Here is a 21,165-nt window from a genome sequence, read left to right on the forward strand (position 1 = left end):
CGGGAAATAATCTCTGTGTCACGACCTGCAGGATCAGCAAGGCGCTGATCATAATATCCCTGCTCCTGGCTCTTTCTCTCTGTCCCTCTCTGGGCAAGGTCTCCTTTTCACATTCTCCTCCACGTTTCATGCTAGCTGCTAAAGTGACTGTCCACTCTGCCTCACTCCCTTCAGGCACTGATTGACTCCGGGGTGGAGCAGAGTTTCATGGATGCTTCCCTGGCTCTCGAACTCAAAGTTAACACACAAGCATTTCCCCACTCCTTGCAGGTCACCACCTTAAATGGTCAGCGTCTTCCCAATATAACTCATATTACAGAACCCGCGTCCCTAACTCTATCTGGTAATCACAATAAAATGTTACAGTTCTATGTTTTAAATTAACGAGACAAGCGGTTATAATCTTGAATGTAAAGCGCCATCTCGTGGCCATTTTTAATGAAATAGCAGGTGAAAATCCGCATCACACACTTTTTTCACATTTGTGAATATGGCATCTATTATTTACCAAAGTTAATAAATAGCTGTGCAAAGACGTCTCATGCTGCTTCTTGTCTGATCTCACTCACAATTATTGAATTATAACTGCGTGGTTAAAGTACTCAGAGTGCAGTAAAAGGACTGAAAGTGAGCAAAGTATCTGAGTTTGTGGTACACTGGATTGGACCCAACAACAGAAGGATAAAAAGCACAACAGAGACAAGTCAGAAAATTTGCATTATTTATTTATTTATTTAGGACATTAAACAGTTACGTGCAGTAACACAGGCCACAACCACAGATGCGATTATGAATATCTTAAGAAAAAGAAAGATGTAATAAAGTCAAGCACTATAAAGGTAAAACAGACTGAACAGGAATTTATAAATATGTGAAAGCAAACATACTAAACTCTCTAGTGATGGATCCAGATTTTTCATCCAAACCTAGAAAAAGAAACCCAAACATTAAGATTGCCGTGTGATCATTTATCATAATCAATGATTTTGAAATTAAAATGTTAAAAGTGCTTCAACCATTACAATAAAAACCTACACTAAACAAATATGTGTCAACACACAATTCAAGGTTCAACAGCTTCATTGTCAATGTAAAAATGGAAAGTTACAGTAATGCAGTTTTTTAGTGTGGTGTTCAAAAGAAGATAACAAAAATATTAAAAAGTGCTAATAAAAAATGTAGTCCACAACAGTGTTCACTTAAGGTGCGAAATACTTAAAAGAATCAAATTTGCAACGACCAAAGTCCAAAACTCATCCTGATAAAAATGCTGCAGCACTCGTTTTAACGAGCAACAGCTCTCTACTGTTACAACATGTTGCTGCTGTTAATCAATACAATTTAATACAGTTGTGCTTCAAATAGAACAAAAAATGTGACATGACAAATAATTAGGTCACACAAAAGGCTCTTACACTCAAACAGATATACATGTGTTTGCTATACCATATATCAGCAAGAGAAGATACGACCTCTCCTAGGAGGTGTGTGATCTATGCCAGAACACTCTGTAGAGGAGTGAACGCACCCCCCTCTTCATGCTACACAGAGTTGTTACAGACCTCCTAGGATGAGACATTCTTTCAATCTACACATGATTATATACTTCTAAGCATATATGAGTAAATATTTATTTACAGCTCAAGTTTTCTTGCTGCTCGTGATGGTGGTTTTATGGGATCATTTGTTGGGCTGTTGTTATTTGGTGTTCGTTGTCTTATCTCCTCGCTCTCCATCTTGATTAAAGGTGTTTGGTTCCTTTAGATAAAAACAAAATATGAGATCATTACTACTTTCAATAACGCCACCACATTTCTAAAGCATCTGAATTCTGTTTGTCGTGTAAAAACAATATACAACAATTTAAAAATACATTTAAAATGTATATTTAAATAAAATGGTACAAAGACAAAAAAATGAAATATTAAAACTGAGACATTTTAATTATATGAAAAAAAAAATCTCATTTGAATTTCATGCCAGGAACACATTTCAGAACATTTGGGACAGAGACAAAAAAGACTGAAGATATTATGCAATGCATACAAATATCTGGTGAAGTATGTTATAATCAATGAGATAAACTGGCAACAGGTAACAGAAATGATATATAATGATATGATAAAATATAAAAAGAGCCCCAGAGGTAGCTGAGTCTTTGGAAGCGTGGTCAGGCAAAAGCCTCTGTGCTCTGAAATGGCTCAGGTTTACACATTTGAATGTGAACAAACAACAACACTTCTGGAACAATCTTTGTCCAAACATTGTAGAGTTTCCATCATCTGCTCTATTTAAAGATTCAGAGAATCTGGCGATATCTCTGCACAGACTGAGTGATCATCATCTTTGGACTCTCAGGCTACACTGAAAACAGACGACACTGTGATAGTGAACAGAAAACCAAACTAGATCCAGGAATGACACCACCCTCTCTGGGACCGTGGGACTGACACAAAGTCCAAAACTGTTGTGTGGTCTGACCGATCACCACCTGAAATTCATCTTAGAAATCATGGACCACATCCTCAAAGTTACAGAAGAGAGGGACCATCTGGGGTGGACTCGTGCACATGGTGGACATCGGTGAAGAGACCATTAATGCTGAAACATGTAGACAGGTTTGGGAGCAACCACCTGGAAAACATCTGCTAATACTAGTCTACTTCTACTAGTGTATGTGCAGCAGATGTTTGTGGCTGGGTGTTCAAAAACACGGCATGCATTTTTAATTTCTCCTTGATATTTGGCCCGATGAATATTATGAATATTGGGGCCCGATGAATGTAAAAACAAAGAATTACCAGATTTTTTTTTACCTGATTTTTGTTTCTAAGAAAAATGAGAGCCACATGAGGATATTCATTTAAAATTTTGATAGAACAGTAGCAGTATAATGTCCTCGTAAGTGGATATCAGGCCCTAGAGCAAAATTTTGTATTTTGGTCTAAATAACCCAAAATGTGATGTCCACATATGTGGATGCCAGGTCCTAGCAGGTTAAATGATATTCCCACGAATTAATGAAAAAAATAACAAAAAGAATTTGAATAATTATCAAACAGTCTTACCCGTCCATCTTATTGGTTGACTTTTGTGGTGTTTTGCTCTTCTCATGGTCCCTGAGTGACAGAGGGATTTAAGGTTTAAAGTTTAAAGTCAGTACTATAAATATCTGCAGATATTACTGGATAGATGTGGGTTAGGTTCTTAGGGTCATAAATCATTATTATATTAACATATCCAGGAATGACACCATATATTATCATATTAACAAGAAGACACATATTAAACCACATGTGAAAGTTACCTCTGCTTGTCTTTTTCTTTAAGACGAACAGTGACGAGCAGAATTACACAACCAAGGACCAACACCGGTACTACAGCTGATACAATTATCACGGTGGAATCTGAGAGAAAAGCAAGGAAAATGTGACACTGAACAACACGGATACATTAATCATGGATAAAAAGGAAATGCAGAAGTACTAAGTTCATTGATATTAGGTCTCAGTCGAACTAACCCAGATATAATCGATCTATAAATTTGTGACTGAAAGAGTTTCTCACCATATTCATGATCAGACGTCTGCTGGACCTCAGGAATCGTCACCATCACCTCTCTGTGAGGAGCAGAGAGCACTCGTGCTGCACATCCCACCTGTGTGCTGTTGCTACGTGAACCTGAGAGCACAGCTGTAGTGGTGACAGTGAATGTAGCGTTGGTGTTGGACACACTGACAGTGTTGTACTGTGAGAAGCTGAGGTCTTGTTGTGAGACACTGAGTGTTACACTGGGAGCAGGTCGACCAGTGGCTGAACAGGAAACAACCCACTCTTCAGTAGAGTTTGACTCTCTGACATCAACAACAGGTTCATGCAGCTCTGTGAAGGATCAGGAAATATCATCAACATGTTCTTACAAACACACCAGCTGCTCACACATTTATATCAACTATGTTTGTTTGAGGTAAAAGTTCTTACTATAAACTTGGAGGTAGGGTTTCCCTGTCAGAGAGCCTTCAGGATAAGTGTTAAACAGACAGTGATAGAAGGCTTCATCCTCATATGTCACATTCCTGATGACTATGGAGCAGTTCTGTAGTCCAGTGTATATAAACCCAACTTTATCTGTAAAGCCATCATTCACTCTCTGACCATAGTACTTGCTGTAGGTGGCAACATTTGTCTCCACATCAGGAGAGATTTTCTGCCATGTGACCTGAAGGACGTCTTTAGTCTTCAAGAGCTGACAGCTGACTTCAGCATCTTCTCCCACTGCTGCCAGCACAGTCTGCTGTGTTTGGACCACTGCTGTTAGAGCTGCATGGAGAAAAACATCAGTTAAAGATGAACTGAGTGCTCTTGATGGGAAGACTGAAACAATAATTCAGGCTAGGGATTAGACTGAGTTTAATTTATGGCACTAAATAATAACAATGTATCAGGTTTCACATATGTGAATAAAATAATGTACTTCAATGATATTATTGGATGTCTAATATGGAATTTCAAAAACAAAAACAGTGCTACCAGTAAGATGTGTGTTATGTTTCTTTTTGGCAAATCAATTAAATTCACAATATTAATAAAGACGTGCAGAAGTATTATGTAGGATCTACATGTGTTCAAAAGACAAACACTTGGCTCTCTAATTATCCACTATGTTTGTCATTCCGAACTCATCCAAATTACAAATGATAATTAAAGACATTAAAAAGGTGCATCTCCTTGAGACTCTCTTTCACCTCCACGTTGCCTCTTACAGTTGTTTATCCCAGGAACTCTTCTGACATTACGTCTTTGTGTTTGACATTTAGCAACAATGATCCTGCTTTTGATCAGCTTTTTCATCAATAAAAAGGAGGAAGAAATGGTTAATATGATATCTGAGTATTTATTAATAGTTATCTGCATCATATACCTGCTGAAATCAAGCTGTGATGAACTAGTTTGAATTATTTATCTACACTGCAGACTTTTCAATATAATGCTGGAAGTTTTACTACGTGACAACTAAATGACAACTATGTTGATCAATTACTGTTCACCAGTCACTGATCAACATAGTTGTCATTTTAATAGACTGATTACCTATAGACTATATTCAGACTTTAAATATAATACATTCAGCCCAATGAGACGTGTTACATTGGAAAATAAAAAAACAAACAAACAAACAAAACCCTTAATTAACACAAATAACATTACCTAACCTGCCTTTCTAATTCTAATTATTACTGTTGGTACCGGTATTGTCAACACCAGCTCCGTATTAACTTGTTATTGGCTCATTACCAAAAATTAGAGTATTGAGTATTAAGGTATTAAACACGGAATTGGTTGACTGATTGCTACCCGGTGTGAGAGCTTAACTTGCATCCAATTGTTCTCTGCAGTCCCTCATCAACTAAACGCCTACTGTGAAAGCTGCGTCTGTTAAAACAGACCCTTAAAACGTTTAAATATCACCGTTTTATGGCTGTAGGTCTACCTGTTAGTGACATCCGGCGTTTCTTTTTTGTCAGACTTGATGTAAATGCAGCTTTTATGTTCCAACCGTGAAAATGAAAGTTAGTCGAGATCACGCTTCATCAATTTCAATTTAAGCTGATGACTTTCTTTAGTAACACTTTCTTAACTCTAAATTTATATGTTAGAGTGATTTCTTCTGTCTATCGCCCAGAAACCATCCGTCAGATCACTTTAGAGCAAACTGACTACAGCAGATCGAATTAATATAAATAAATTCATAAATGAAACAGTGTATCTCACTCACCGTTTGAAAAAAACGCCAGCAAACTAAAGACAAACGTGATCGCGCGTCCTGCCATGTTATCGGTTTACCGCTAAATTTCAAAACTGCAAACTGCACAAGAGAAGCTCGGCCAGTCCATGTCACAGGGTGTGTAGTGAGAACGACAAAGCAAAACATGATCCCTCTCATTAATCACAGCTACATAAAATACAAAGCATTCATTGGGAAATCTAATAAGTCACTGATTTGATAAACATTTTACTATTTTGTAAAACCTCTCGGCCATTTGACATCACGCTTATTCCTCGTTGTCCCCTCTTCAGTGTGTAGTGGAACAGACCAACAATTTACTTTCACTTTCGTTTGAAACGAACAGCCAGGCTGACAAATGTAAGATGAAACTCTTCAAACATACATACATGAAAGACCACGAAAAGGAGTACTTTGTCTTGGCACGAACAGCAAAAGAGTAAAGAGAGGAGCAGTAGCGGTTTCAGATAGGGGCGACCCCGGCGGTTGCCCGGGGCGGCATCGTGGTGGGGGGCGGCATCACGGGCAGCGGCAAAAAAAAAATAATAATAAAAAATGCTCGTACTGGTGCTGCCCCGACGTCATGCCAGCGCATATTGGGAATGGCAGAGCCACCGATCGGTTTTCTATCGCCCATTTGCTGGGAGTAAGCGCGCCCTTCGTTTGCGAGGTGCGCCTGCTGCTTGCAGAGAGGAGAGCCGGCTGGAGCAGCATCTAATAACCAGCTCGCAAAATAAAAACAAACCAACAAACAAACACGAAAACACCAGACATCATAATACAGACTTATAATTTGCACCGATGTTTTTTCGAAATTCTATACACGAAAAGTGAGCGCGAGAGCCCTCGGTGCGCCTGCTCGCTGCTGAAGTCAAAGTAAACTTTATTGTCATCTCCGCTACATACAGTCCAGTATATAGAGAGACGTGACGACAAGGCTCCAGTTACAGCAGTGCAAGTAAACGAACAATAAATATAAGAAGAGTAAGAAAATAAATATACACGTTAGGACTCGGGGTAAAGGGATCAATAACAATTTAAAATGTATAATTTACAGTTTGCTGATTTAAAGTCTCACACAACCCGTCGAAAGGGGAGGGGGGGCGGCTGCTTCCAAATAGAGCACATTTCATTTATAATGTTGTAAATCCAAGCCCATTATGTATTCATGATTTGAATCCTGGGTTGTGTGAAATCCCAGAAATAAACCCTCGACAAAGTGAATCTGTGAACTAAGGTGTAGGTGTGTTAGATCATGTTGGGGTGATCCTTGGGTTGAGGGATGGGTGTTCATACTGGAGTGCAAAATTAAAACCAATGGAAGATGGACAAGAAAAGTTCAAAGCCATCAGGTGCTCAGTTTAGAAAAAAGAGAAAAGAAGAGGAGGAGAAACGAGCAAAAGATGCAGGTAAGCAGATGTGTGATTGGATAATGGCAGCTCATCCTGAAACAATCAGAATCAGAATACTTTATTAATCCCTAAGGAAATAACTTGAGTTACAGTTGCTCCAAGAAGAAATGGTAAAAATAGTAACAGTAACAGACTAAACTCCAAACAATACATTATGTTACAGATTTTAATATTAATTAGTCATTGTCAATTGTTGATTTGTCCTGTTCTCATTGTATGACAAATTATGATGGCTGTTTAGTATCCGTTTGCATGCATACTCTCGCTCTCCTCATATCTATGTGTGTGTACAACAGCTTTATGTTAATGTACAATCCTTAATATGTTTTGTGTGTGTGTGTGTGGGGGGGGGGGGGGGGGGGGCTAGAGGGAGTGTTCGCCCAGGGCGCCAAACGGGCTAGGACTGCCACTGGACAGGAGGGTGAAAATCGAAGAGAAGACCCAGAGTCCTAGTGCAGAGACAGAGGCTCACTGTCAGTCCTTTCAGAGAGGCAATGAGCCACATAGCTCTTGTAGTGGTGAAAGTAATGTTTCAGTCATGACTAATAGAGGATCTTGAGATTTATTTAATGTGTGTTTAAAGTGTTTTTGGTGGCTATAGCTATTACTTCAGTAGACTGATTTGTCCATTGTTGCAATGGTTTTAAGAATTTGATGATTCATAAAAACATGTGGCCACCAGGGTGCATCGGTTAGACTGTAGCTCCTTTATTTAAATTGAGTGGAAAGAACACCTGTGCTCTTGTTTCTATATATGTTTGTAGTTTGATTGGGTTAGTTTTAGGGCATACTTACATTTCAGTTTCAGTTGAAAGGTGTATTTTACTGTGTTAACTAATTATTGTGGAAAATAAAAGTAATTGAAATGTGTTTAGAATTTACAAATTACAATTGATTGATCCCTCTGGGGTGGGGTTTGTTTCTGTGTTTTGAATATATATATATATGTGTGTGTGTGTGTGTGTGTGTGTGTGTGTGTGTGTGTGTGTGTGATATATATGTATATAATATATATGTAGAGAGAGAGGGAGAGAGAGATGGACCCAAAACAAAAAATGCTATTAAGAACATAATTTCTGAGTTTCTGGGGCGTACTCAGGGAGCATAGAGCAGCTCTCCAGTTTTTAGAAGCACAATAATTAGTTACTCATCAGCTATTTGGAAATCAAACTGAAAGCACTAGTTTTATTAAGATTATGTTTGGTCAATTTCAATTTAAGCCGATGGCTTTCTTTAGTAACACTTTCCTAATTCTACCTTTTATACAGCTTAGAGGATTTCTTCTCTCTTTCGCCCCGTTACACTGGAACCGTCTGTCAAATCATTTTAGACACTTACCACAGAGCAAAGTGAGAGCAAGTCATTTTAAAATCATTAAAAATAATAAAGAAAACAGTGTCTCTCTCACCTTTTGAAAAGACTGCCAGCAATGAAAGGACAATTGTGACTGCGTGCTGCCATTTTGTCTGCATATTACCAAATTTAAAAAGCTAACAAACAACGCCCAATTTTGAACTTACGTTGAACGTTCGGCCAGTCCAAAATGTCACTGGGAGTGTAGTGAAAAACAGCAAAGTGAAAGTCATCCTTCTTCCTAATAACAGCTACACAACATTTCATGGTGTTTGATGTGATAGCTAATAAGTCACTGACTTGATAAACATTTTTCTTTTTGTAAAACCTCTTTGCTATTTTACAGCTCATTGTCCCCTCTTCAGTGTGCAGTGGAACAGACCAACAACTTACTTCTACTTTCGTTTAGAATACTCGCACAGACAGACTGACAAATGTAAGATGAAACGCTTCAAATACCTCGGATTAAGTTGTGAAACATGACTAATCTGTTTAGACAAGCACTTGGAGTCTATGCAACTTTAAACAAAACATGAGCTCATAAGCAGGAGAAAATAGGAGATACAAATTGATTTATTTAGAGTTTTGCCATAAGATAATAAAAACATTATACTTATATAATAATAACTAACCAGAAACACCGTTAACATTTGGTTTTCTTAGAGTAATGTTTACAGGCATGGTCCTTTGACAGTTGCAAAACTTCCTCAGTTAGTTTGAACCAACAGTGCCATCATGTGCTCTTTCTGTGTATATTAGATGCAGATCTGCAGCACACACTGAGTTACATTTGGAAATAAATCACATCTCTGCAGTCCTCATTTAATCTGCAGAAACAACTTAACACACTTCACAGCTTATTTTACTCTATTACAATCCATGTTACAAAATATCAAAACTTTATAACCAATTACATGTTAACAGTATGATATAACAAACAAATGTCTATGAAGCAGAATAACTATTATTAATCAGTTGTACATGTTATTCATTCAGCCCACCTCCTCCCTGTCTCCACCTCACAGACAGCTCAGTCAGAGCTCCATCCAAGCCTCCGTTCTGACGTGGCGGGTCATCAGAGTCTAATCACCAAGTACATTAAATTCTCTATTTTAATAACTCATGTTCATTTCTTCCCACTGATCTCTCTTTATTGAATTCTTATTAGTGTTGTCTAGAAATATCAGGTAGGAATCTTTGTTGTTGACACGGTCCTCTTTATTTAATCAGCCAGTGATGCAGTTTGTTCATCTATTTTAGTTTTGATTGACTGATCGTCTCCAAACAGTCTTTTTGCTGCTAATGGGTTAGGGTCTTTCCTGCTGATGTTTTTTGGAGTTTTCTTTGTAGACGTCCGCTGCCTGAGCTGCTCGTTCTCGTGCGCTATTAAAGGTGTTTTGTTCCTTCAGACAGAAACAAGACATGAGTTCATTTCCACTCACACAGCAAATGATGACTGTATATATACATGAAGATTAAAGTTCATGAACAATGCATACATGAAGGAGATGAAACAATCAAGTGTGATTAACTTAAGTGTGTGATTCACTGAAACACTTCAGTTTCATCAGGATGAAGTTAAGCTGACAGACAAGAAAATGGAAAAAACAAAACTGACAAAGAAAAAATGCTGTAAAATATGAATAGTTATGAAATATACTTACTCATCAATGTCTTGCTTTGATTTTAGTGGTGTGTTGGTCTTCTCTGGGTCCCTGAGTGATGAAAACATTTAAAGGATTTAAATTATATACTGCAAAAACATATAAATGGTATTTATTGGGGTTTTTCTGAAAAGATTTATAGGTGTTCATGTGAAGTTTCTTAATGTCAGTAAATCATTACTATATTAACAGTGACAAACTTACATTACGAGGAGACTATATTAAAGTGAAAATTACCCAGTCTTGCTTTGTTGTTTGAAATGAGCAGTGAAGAAAGCCGAGATCCAATCGCGATGAACCACATACAACATCACCACTAACACTGCAACCACCAACACCATAACTAATACAATGATCCAGGTGAAATCTGGGAGAACAGAGGAAAACTGTGACTTGGAGCACCATTCATAAAGCACTTACAAATTACACACATGGAAAGGCAAACTTACTTGATTCACTGCTATGGGATGTGATCTTCTCATAAGAGCCTAAAAACAGGAACCCAAATATTAGAGTGGCAGGGCATCGATCTATAAATCTGTGAATTTGAATGTTTCTCACCATCCTCAGTAGCATCAGGTGTCTTTTGGACCTCGTAAATCATCACCGTCACCCCTCGCTGAGGGGCAGAGAGCACTCGTGCTGCACATCCCACCTGTGTGCTGTGTTTACGTGAACCTGAGAGCACAGCTGTAGTGGTGACAGTGAATGTAGCGTTGGTGTTGGACACACTGACAGTGTTGTACTGTGTGAAGCTGAGGTCTTGTTGTGAGACACTGAGTGTTACAGTGGGAGCAGGTCGACCAGTGGCTGAACAGGAAACAACCCACTCTTCAGTAGAGTTTGACTCTCTGACATCAAGGACAGGTTCATGCAGCTCTGCGAAGAAAATATATTTAAGAAAAGTCACCATTAAATGTGGAAATAAAAATCCAAATAAGCCTGTGTGTGTTGCTGATTTGTATACTATAGCTGTGCAGTGTTTTAGGCAATCGCATTCTCTATGTAAATAGATTTACTGTGAAGAGTGGTGTAAAAACTTCTACAAAATGATTTAACATTGGGGATAGGAAACAAAATATTATTCTTTTAATAAAATATTTTAATTTCTAAACAGAGTATTTGTGAATAAAGTATGAAATACAAATTTTCACAGTCTCTTTCCTTACCTGTCTTTTGAAACCCTGCATACTAAGCACTAAGGGTGGAGGAAAACCCGATGCAGAAGAGTATTTCAATATTTTGCATGGTGATATTATATCATTACAGGGACACCAAATATGAAAATGTTATTGAATAAATTACAAAACAAATGTCTGGGAATACCTAATAAAATGGCTCATCTCATGCACTACTGTGCAAAATTACATTAAATCAACTCAACCAAAAAAACATTCAACGCACCCATCTTGACAAAGCTATCTCCTAATAAAAAGACACTTTTGAGTTTTTATCAATAAGCACAACTAACGGGGACTCAACTGCCAGGATGTATTCTAGTTATATTCATATAGAAGAGGAAGGTTTTTCAGTATATTGTAAAATGTTAGGAATTGCAATAATATTAATTTGTGAGTGTAGCATTGAGATAATATTGTATCGAGGTAAAACTGGTACTTCCCAACTGTACTGAGCAATTCCTATTTTTAATATATTTTGTATTTTTTTTCACATTTGTTTTGTTTTCTATATTATTGCCATTAACAGTAAATACCACAAGCACTGTGGGTGCAGATGATGTAGAGATCTAGTTTTAGCTGTGGATAGGTTTCCTCTATAACTCTAGACCACGTGTCCTTACCGTAGACGTGGAGGCAGGTTCTACCTGTGAAGGCTCCTTCAGGATAAGTGTTAAACAGACAGCGATAGCAGCCTTCATCCTGCTCCGTCACATTCCTGATGACTATGGAGCAGTTCTGTAGTGCAGGATTTTTAAACTCCACTTTCTTTGTAAACTCAGGATTCACTCTCTGGCCAAAGTACTTGTTGTAGGTGGCCATATTTTTTTCTGAACTTCCTGAGATCATCTGCCATGTGACTTGAAGGACGTCTTTAGAAAGCATGAGCTCACAGTTCAAGCAGGCCTTATCTCCCACTGCTGCCAGCACAGTGTGCTGTGTTTGTATCCCAGATGTATGACCTGCACAGAGAAAATGACACGAAAATTATGAATGGCTTGAGCAGCATATGAACCACAGGCTGATGGTTATCCCTGCTGATGCCACAGAAACAGTTAAGTCACCACATGGGCCACCTTTACCCTGTCATGATCATACATGTCCTCTTAAAGGTTCTTCTGTTTCTAGCTAGAACTACAGAACAGGATGTAGCATAAATGGAGAAACTTGAAGTGGCAGACAAATTCAAAATAAAGACAAATATGCTGTTCTGATCGCTCAGCACCTTAAACTTTACAAAATGGAAATTTAAAGGTTACATGTAATCTCTTAAATCAACTTAGATGTTTGTAACCAGACAGCAGAGCTGTACGTGACGTGCTGCTGAAGTTATCTAATTATGTCACATTGTGGAATATCTTTCAAAGTAAATCACATGATAATGATTTCATGATATGCAAAGGCTAAAATGGAAGTTCAGTGCAGGCTAAGCTTTGTGTTTTGCACTATTGTGGTATAGTTCACAGTGACAGCCTGTAGCATCAGTGACTGTTGCTAGGTTAGGTCCTGGGCAACAACAGAGACATACGAGAGATGTGGGACCAGGCACAGTGCCCAGATTTGGATGGGCCAGAGTGTAATTTGGGCTGGATCTTTTAAATAATCTTATAAATTAACGAAACAGTGGATTGTATTGTAAAGATCTATATAAGCTTCATCTTTATCTTCTTGTTATTATTATAATTATTGTTATTATTTCTGTTACTCTATTGATTTTCCTTTGTCTCATTTACTTTGCCCGCCTCCTCTTCTTGATGTCCAAAGTCACCCTACAGACGACCCTGCGATGCTTCCCCTTACATCAGCTTGCAGTCTCCTGCCTCTTTTAGATTGCACCTTTGAATGAGATGGACTCCACCTTCCTCCACTCTTATGTTACTCCAGCTGGTAACTCCCTAACACCCGGAGCCCAAATGCTGTACAGAATTCTTCCTTCTTCAGCTTCCACCAATGGAGGATGTTCATTCACTTAAACACCAAGATCCAAAATATAAATAATAAATAAACTATCTTATGAATGAAAGAGAAAGAAAAGCTCTCACTCCTGTTTTTCTAGGTTTTTATACTTTTATACTTTCAGTATAAAATGTATTCGCTGTGTTAAGTGACTTTATTGTCACTCTAACCTCTTTGCCAGCAGTCTATTACAAACTGATGTAAAGCCCATTTGTGCTGTAAAAACAAACAAATAAAAAAAACTGTGTAAACCACTAAAGAAAATGCAACAATGCACATCCAACAATTACAGGTGACCTATTAGTTAATAATTTACATGATAATTGAGTTGCTTAGATTTGAGAGGTATTCGTCAGTGTAAAATGACCTGTTATGATCGCTCAGAATTCACCTGTGGTAACTTCTTAAATGCTTTTACTTTTGTAGAACAGAGAGCACATTTGAAAAACTGAAAATAAAACCAAAGAAATCACTTCTGATTGGCAGCCAGGATGGGGAGGCCCCTCCCACCTGTAGGATGGCAGTGAAGTGAGGGGATTTTCAAACAGCAAACATGCTGGTTGTTATACTTCCAGGGATAAAACTTTATAAAGCTTTGTGTGCAAAGTCAGCAAATTTTTAAGTGTTTTATTATTTTTTTACAGTCAAATTTGACTCGATGTTCTGCACGTGCACTTTTATGTCCCGCTCACTATTAAAATAAAAGTTAATTTAGGTATTGCTTCAAATGAGGTGTTCCTCAGTGTGCCTGCTGACTAACAGCATTTGCTTCTAAAGGAAGCAACTTGACTTGAATTTAAGCTGTTGATGTTCATAGTGTCACAGTAACAAATTCCATCTTATTCACTAACTGTATCTATAACTGTAAAACAAACTACCTGCCAAACCCACTTTGACTGTCTGCAGTGGATTACACTTAAATTTATACACTCCCCACAGAGCAAACTGACTACTACAAATCAATAAGTCATAAAGAAAACAGCATCTCTCTCACCTTTTGAAAAGATCGCCAGTAAAGAAAAGATCAGTGTGATTTTACGTCCTGCCATGTTGTCTGTGTGCCGCCAAATAAAAAAAAGAAAAATTTGAATCTTACCGCTTGACCAGTCCGTACCATCTCTGGGTGTGCAGTGAAAAAAAAAAACACATAATAAAAGATTATCCCTTTTATTAACAACAGCTACATGTCATATGATGATGTTCACTTGGATATCTAATAAGTCAGTAATCTGATAATATTTACTATTTTGGAAACCCTGTCTGTCGTTTTACAGCACATTTATTCCTCATCGTCCCCTCTTCACAGTGCAGTGGAACAGACTTACTTTCACTTTCGTTTTGAACTCGCAAAAAGAATGAACGTGCCTTTGTTTCTCTAAAAGGAGACGCAACACCTCAGACTGTGGTGTGAAACACGCCTGATCTCTTACATGTACTGATCACATTTTGTCTATTTCATTCAACAAAACAGGAGAAGGTGAAGCTCGCCGCAGACGCTGAGTCATATTGGGGAATAACTCCCATCTAATAATGAATGACTGAATCTCACTGCGGCTCAAACCAGCCAAAGTTTTCATTCAGAGTTCACTGATGAGATTATTTACTTCCAGACAAGACAAAGCAGCATTGCTCAGCTTATTAATTGCTTTATTCTCAATCATACAAAACATCAAAATAAAATCACCAAAACAGCTTTCCGTGTTCATTATCTATATTTATTATTATTAAAATATTAATAAGATGAACATGAAGGAAGAAAGAAAGATGGGTTCCCACTTCCCCTGTATTCACCAAAAACGAACAACCTCACAAAGTGCTTTCAGTTTGTTATAACTTCATGTACACGTTGGAGTATACATCCGATTACATTAATTCTATAGCATTTTAGCAAAAAATAAATATTTCTCATAAGCAGTGCAGTGTTGTTTGTGTGTTTATCAAATCAAATATGAATAAAAAATAATGCTAACAATATTTGATGGTTTAATGGATTTTTAATGGAACTAGATAGAACCAACATTCCTGGGTTAAGTGAAAACTTTAACCATATGTATGCGCTATATTTTTGTATAGATGCTGACAAACTGAATTGTAAAAATCTGTAAAATTTCACAACAAACAGAGAACTTCAATTTCAGCAATGGGAGCAAAAATGACTAAAGTGAAAATTTTATGTTGATCACTCCTGTTGATTTTCAAAGTTTTCATTTGAAGTAATTAAGTGTAATAATATCCACCAAAAAATAAAAATAAAAATAAAAATCCTTTTTTATCACCAACGTTTCCCTTTCCTTAATAATTTATGTATAAAAAAAACCTTTAAAAAATGTAGTAAAATTTAGCACAAACATAATAGTTGCAGCATGAACACCAGGAAAGCTTCTTGAATGCTTCAGTGGAACAGGTTTTTGTGTTTTGTGTTTGTCAAACTCTAGCACCATTTTGTTCAGAAATGCCACACTTCATTAAAGAGAAATCAACAATGGTCAAGATCAGATCTTCATCCTGATAAAGACGTGAGCCCTGGATGGTCTCCCTCAGGATGTTTGTGTTTTCTGAGCGGATTGTCACCTCATCTGACTAAAAGTGTTTTGGTTCCTAAATTAAAACAAAATGAGAAGATAAAGAGTGACTTACATCATTGATCTCATTTGTCTCGAGCTCGCTGTGTGACAAATACAGTTAAAACTGCAGAAACATTTAGCAGCTGAATCAAATTGACAAACAGTAACAGAATATAAGAAAGAGTACCTGCTCTGAGATTTCTTTTTAGGCCAGACAAAGATGAGTGTAGTAAAACAGGCCAACAACAACAACAACACAGAGGATAGAATCACTAAAATCCTTCCTTTGACAAAAACAGAGAAAAGAAGGACATAATCATTGAAACATCTACTAAATAACAATAGAGTGAACAGAAAACCTGAGTGTAAAGCATTCAAATGTAAACACACCAAAATTTCTGTGATAGGATCCATCATTCAGACCTGTTAGAAGGAACCTCAACATTAAAATCACAAAGTAATCACCAATTTATAAATCAATCATTTTAAAAGAGTTTCTAACCATCATCATAATCATCATCATCATCATACTCCTCCTGGACCTCAGGAATCGTCTCCATCACCTCTCTGTGAGGAGCAGAGAGCACTCGTGCTGCACATCCCACCTGTGTGCTGTTGTTACGTGAACCTGAGAGCACAGCTGTAGTGGTGACAGTGAATGTAGCGTTGGTGTTGGACACACTGACAGTGTTGTACTGTGAGAAGCTGAGGTCTTGTTGTGAGACACTGAGTGTTACAGTGGGAGCAGGTCGACCAGTGGCTGAACAGGAAACAACCCACTCTTCAGTAGAGTTTGACTCTCTGACATCAACAACAGGTTCATGCAGCTCTGTGAAGGATCAGGAAATACTATAAGGACTATGTTGTCAAGAAGAAACAAGCTTCTAAACCATTTTACAGCATCATGGTTTCTTTCGGTCTAATCCGGTTAAAGAACATATAAGTTCTTACCATAGACTTGGAGGCAGGGTCTACCTATCAGAGAGCCTTCAGGATAAGTGTTAAACAGACAGTGATAGCAGCCTTCATCCTGCTCTGTGACATTCCTGATGACTATGGAGCAGTTTTGTAGTTCAGTATGTTTAAACTTAAATTTCTCTGTAAAGCCATCATTCACTCTCTGACCAAAGTACTTGTTGTAGGTGGCGACATTTGTCTCCACATCATGTGAGACTTTCTGCCATGTGACCTGAACGACGTCTTTAGTCTCCAAGAGCTGACAGCTGAATTCAGCATCTTCTCCCACTGCTGCCAGCACAGTCTGCTGTGTTTGGATCACTGCTGTTAGAGCTGCAGATAAAGGTGTCAAGCAAGACAAACACTCTCTTCAAATTCAACACTTACTGAAACAGAAAGTCCAGTGTTACTCCCACAGGTCTGACATGACACACATTTTCACCTTCACCTTACTAATAATTCTCCCACCACCACAAGTAAAATCCTTTGAAACCTGAGCCTGTACCTGTGGAAAAAAGGAATGAAATGAGTCTTTACTGTTAAAATTGTCTTAGATCTCATATTGTAATTAACATACAGTTTATCTCACCTTTGTCAAAGTTCCAAAAAATGAAAATGACAGCAACATAAAACTCGTAAAGTAAAACTCCAATGTTCGCCATTTCATTCAATGCGAGGTGAACTGTAAGGCTGCACAGGAAAAGCATGTGTGACTTGTTTGACCACATAAAGGGAAAGTCAAGAGTTTTAAACTTCTGTCCAGTAATTTACATCCATTATAGCATGTACTGGATGAACCAACCAATCAAAATTTGTGTTACTCATATCAGCACTAAGAAAAGGGGCTCTTTGTTTGCTTTCTGGTTTAACCAGTGGTTTAACTTCTCCTAAGGTTTTTCTGACCGTGCAGAAAAGAGAGATTAAAAGTTTCTGTAAAAAGTCAAACGTTTTCAGATTATTTTTAAACTAGAAATATTACATCTCTGTGTTGTGTGGTTATGTTTTTATGTAGTTGCAACTAAATTGCATGTTGATGATGTGGATCAAACTAGTGTTTAAGCTATGATGTTTCACTGAACAAGCTCCATCCCACAATGTAAAGCTACAGATCTTAGCAACCTAACTGAGGCTCCCCAAGATAAGAAAATCCTGTATGTTCGTTTATTTACATCTTAATGTCATAATTGCAAACAAAAACACTGTACACAAGTGAAATTACAAACACCATTTACCATAATTAATTAGCTGGACAAAAGTAAATATGTGGAACATGAGACAATAAATTGTTACATATACATACACATGTATAATTTTTCAGGGAACACTGTAGAAAAACTATGAACACAAAAATAACACTGTGTGACTAAAAGTGTTGCAATAATAGAATCTGCAGTCACAACAACCTAAAAAGACCAAACAGCAAAAAACACTGAGAAAGGAAACACATTTTTTATCAGTGAAAAAATATGTGTCTCTACTTCACCTCGTTATATGATATGGTACAAAGAAGAAAGGCTTAAACTTCAGTGAGTTCCATTCACAACACAACACAGAGTACTGAATGAAAAGAACAATCAACATTTGTGTTACAGGTTGGTGGCTGGTGACACCTTGTTATCCAGCATATTTGTTTCAGGCTGGTTCCACTTGTCAGAGAACAACAAACAGTGATAGAAGCCCTTAATCCTGCTCTGTCACATTCCTATTATTATGGAGCAGTTCTGTACAGTACAGGTTTAAACTTGAGCAAAGCCACGATTCACTCTCTGACCAAAGTACTTGTTGTAGGTGGAAACATTTGTCTCCCCATCATGGTAGATGTCCTTCAAGTGATGTCATGTGATCTAAAGAATGTCCTTCAAAGCCAAGGATTTCTGTTCAAGTTCAAGTCCAACACAAAGGACAGACCTGTAAAAAAAATCTGTCCTTTGGGGAAAACAGCCAGCTCAGTCCCTCCCCTCCCCTCAGTGGCCAGAACATACAGACAGAGATCTGATGACAAAATCCTCAGTCAGTTTTAACTGTTGTAATTATATATGTCAATGTCTGTGTAGGTTCTCAGTCATCGTATACACTCAAAAAAGTGAAATTTGGTGGTTATTGCATTTACAAGACTAACATGTAATTTGAACACAATGAATTTATGTTTCTAAGGTGAACGTAATAAAATCATATAAGATCTACAAGAAATTTACCAACTTAGCGCCTCTTAAATTTATTCTTGTTGATATGACATGATAAAATCTAACAAGAGTGGTTAGCTGCCTTAAAGACTCGCGATATCATAAGATCACGTGAGATTCTAAACAACAAGAGGCAGGAAAGCACATGGTTTGCTTCACGGTCATCTTGGAAAGGTAAGAGTGAATCTATCTTCATCCATCTTGATGAAAATACTTTTTGCACAAAGGTATCATTAGTTTGTCGATTCTTTTCAGTTCTATTTATTCACATTTGTTTTTTTGTTTTTTTAAAAAAAAATATCTGTTTGTTTATGCCATTCTAGCTAGCTAACACGTTAGTGCAAGAATATAGCACAATGTCATGCTAGCATGATAGCCTAATATGAAAGACTTAGCTACTCCAAATATAGATATTGTTTATAATAAGCTAGTTTGGCTATACCACAGAGACTGTTGTGATAAATTTACATTTTACGTGTGGGTTGTTGAAATTTGTAAGTTTGTAAGTTGCAACTGATGGACAGTGGTTTATTTAACAATTTATGTGTTTTTAGTACACTGAGGAGGAAAGACAAAACATGAACAGATATGTTTTCCTGTTTTTTAATTTTTTTGAAATTAAATATTTTTCTACTTAATAAACTTGCAGACTTGCAGTTCCCTCCTGTAAAGATAATAAATGTTTAATCTTATCAGGTGGTGAAAGGTCTGGAGAGCTGACAGGCCAGTTCATCAAATTCATAGTGAGCTAATATTTTTCTTAAAAGTTATCACATTCCCATGTTAAAAATGTAATATTTTCATTTGTAAGTGACATATAGTTTTGAGACCAAGAAAACATTGCATTCTGATTTTATGTACACATCATCTAAACTTTCTTGAATTGGGGGTATGGCATGATTAAATTAATACACAAATTACAAAACAATATTAAAATGACAGACTTGTCTAAAATGCATAAATACTATTTGAAAAGATTAAGACCGTAAAACAATAGCCTCTGTATTTCTCACAAATTCCTGGTAATTCAACTAAAAGTTCTTTAATCCCACTGCTAGGTCGTTGAGATGGATTTCTGTATATATTTGTTTTTTTCCCCCTCTGTGTATAAAGACTGATGCTGTTGAAATCAGAAGAGAATACATCGCCAAAGGTCTTTGTGTGTACCTGAATGAAGATCCTGAGAAGCTGGTGAAGGATTACCTGGTATGTTAACTTGCCTGTATCCTTAACTAAGGAGATGATCAAAGATAAGCTTGAACTACATACAAAAAGTTTCAGGGGATGGGGTTTTCCTATAAATTACCGGTGGCTGTAAAAAATACCTTTTAAAATAGGAAAAGTAAGAGCTTTAAGTTTCTCACTGGATACTACACGCACCATTCTTGAGTGTTTTATACTATCATTATTATAATATCATTATAATAACCTCATTCATACACACATTCATACAAGATTTTTATGTAACATTTACACTTCAATGGATGCATCAGGAGCAACTTGGGGTTCAGTATGTTACCCATTGATAGTTTTAGTATCAGATTAGAGAAGCCAGGGATTAAACCAGTAGACAACTTGCTCTACCTCCTGTGCCACAGTCACCCCTATCACAAGATTTTGAAAGACAGGACATTGTTGAGGTATTGAATGAACTTCTCATGAGTCAGGAAAAATATCGGGCAGTCATTTTTGATTACATTTACATTATTATAAGGCTTGAATGAATAAAGCTTTTAGGTATTTTACATTAATGTAAAACAGATATTTACTTTTAAAACTGTTTGCAATGGACATTAGTGAGAAATCATTATCTTTTTTTTGTTTGTTTTATTGTCACAGGAAGTTGATAAAAAGCATCGCCACTGCCATAGCAGAGACAGTCTTTGGAATCTGTGTCATTCGGTCAGAGGGTGCGGAGCCTGGCGATGACCCTCAGGATGTTGTGATTGTTCTAGAGGGGGTGGAAGTGATGGGTGAGTTGGGCAATGTAGTTTTTGCAGTGACAATGTTGCTTGGCCTGGTCTATTCACTGAACCTGAGCTACCCTCTGGAACTCAGGTACACCTTTGAGGTCCTGCAGAAGATTCTTATGGAATTAGATGCACACGAACTA

General features: G+C 37.3%; 3 protein-coding genes across 6 annotated transcripts; all 3 read right to left on the bottom strand.

Moving 5' to 3' along the window:
• Nucleotides 1-706: 706 nt before the first annotated feature.
• LOC146681956 (nectin-3-like) lies at nt 707-5,845 on the bottom strand. The gene is made up of 7 exons (XM_085449696.1): nt 5,777-5,845; nt 3,982-4,320; nt 3,568-3,882; nt 3,308-3,407; nt 3,069-3,119; nt 1,639-1,758; nt 707-926 (listed from the first exon to the last, which is right to left on the bottom strand). Exons 1-7 carry the CDS (start codon nt 5,829-5,831, stop codon nt 917-919), a joined length of 990 nt encoding a protein of 329 aa, XP_085305822.1. The 5' UTR covers nt 5,832-5,845; the 3' UTR covers nt 707-916.
• A 3,260-nt stretch (nt 5,846-9,105) lies between these two features.
• Nucleotides 9,106-14,401, bottom strand: LOC146681957 (nectin 1b-like). Its single transcript, XM_085448020.1, has 7 exons — nt 14,343-14,401; nt 12,016-12,354; nt 10,776-11,093; nt 10,664-10,702; nt 10,452-10,581; nt 10,215-10,265; nt 9,106-9,953 (listed from the first exon to the last, which is right to left on the bottom strand). The coding sequence occupies exons 1-7, from the start codon at nt 14,395-14,397 to the stop codon at nt 9,773-9,775; spliced, it is 1,113 nt and encodes a 370-aa protein (XP_085304146.1). The 5' UTR covers nt 14,398-14,401; the 3' UTR covers nt 9,106-9,772.
• A 577-nt stretch (nt 14,402-14,978) lies between these two features.
• Nucleotides 14,979-18,410, bottom strand: LOC146681958 (OX-2 membrane glycoprotein-like). 4 transcript variants are annotated; one of them, XM_085449381.1, is made up of 7 exons: nt 18,353-18,410; nt 17,459-17,559; nt 16,864-17,202; nt 16,415-16,741; nt 16,303-16,335; nt 16,100-16,196; nt 14,979-15,946 (listed from the first exon to the last, which is right to left on the bottom strand). In XM_085449381.1, exons 2-7 carry the CDS (start codon nt 17,529-17,531, stop codon nt 15,916-15,918), a joined length of 900 nt encoding a protein of 299 aa, XP_085305507.1. In that variant the 5' UTR covers nt 17,532-17,559; nt 18,353-18,410; the 3' UTR covers nt 14,979-15,915. The 4 variants fall into 4 exon arrangements, with proteins under 4 accessions (XP_085305507.1, XP_085305505.1, XP_085305506.1 ...); XM_085449379.1 differs by lacking the exon at nt 18,353-18,410 and having other exon boundaries at nt 17,459-17,824; XM_085449380.1 differs by lacking the exons at nt 16,303-16,335; nt 18,353-18,410 and having other exon boundaries at nt 17,459-17,824.
• Between the last annotated feature and the right edge of the window lie 2,755 nt (nt 18,411-21,165).

The sequence above is a fragment of the Copadichromis virginalis genome, linkage group LG23 (genome assembly GCF_057382275.1).
Source record: "Copadichromis virginalis isolate Kocher_CV1m ecotype Utaka linkage group LG23, C_Virginalis_male_GT1.1, whole genome shotgun sequence".
Taxonomy (NCBI): Eukaryota; Metazoa; Chordata; class Actinopteri; order Cichliformes; family Cichlidae; genus Copadichromis; species Copadichromis virginalis.

Excerpts from the sequence above, each read along its gene's own strand:
- LOC146681956 (XM_085449696.1), bottom strand. The coding sequence starts at position 5,831 with ATGGCAGGACGCGCGATCACGTTTGTCTTTAGTTTGCTGGCGTTTTTT. Across the intron at positions 4,321-5,776 it reads GCTGGCGTTTTTTTCAAACG|CTCTAACAGCAGTGGTCCAA; the intron begins GTGAGTGAGATA and ends TTCTCCATGCAG. Across the intron at positions 1,759-3,068 it reads TCAACCAATAAGATGGACGG|GAACCAAACACCTTTAATCA; the intron begins GTAAGACTGTTT and ends TTTTATCTAAAG.
- LOC146681957 (XM_085448020.1), bottom strand. The coding sequence starts at position 14,397 with ATGGCAGGACGTAAAATCACACTGATCTTTTCTTTACTGGCGATCTTT. Across the intron at positions 10,703-10,775 it reads ACCTGATGCTACTGAGGATG|GCTCTTATGAGAAGATCACA; the intron begins GTGAGAAACATT and ends TCCTGTTTTTAG. Across the intron at positions 10,582-10,663 it reads ATCCCATAGCAGTGAATCAA|ATTTCACCTGGATCATTGTA; the intron begins GTAAGTTTGCCT and ends CTGTTCTCCCAG.
- LOC146681958 (XM_085449379.1), bottom strand. The coding sequence starts at position 17,597 with ATGTGGTCAAACAAGTCACACATGCTTTTCCTGTGCAGCCTTACAGTT. Across the intron at positions 17,203-17,458 it reads TTTTTGGAACTTTGACAAAG|CTCTAACAGCAGTGATCCAA; the intron begins GTGAGATAAACT and ends CTTTATCTGCAG. Across the intron at positions 15,947-16,099 it reads AAAAAGAAATCTCAGAGCAG|GAACCAAAACACTTTTAGTC; the intron begins GTACTCTTTCTT and ends GTTTTAATTTAG.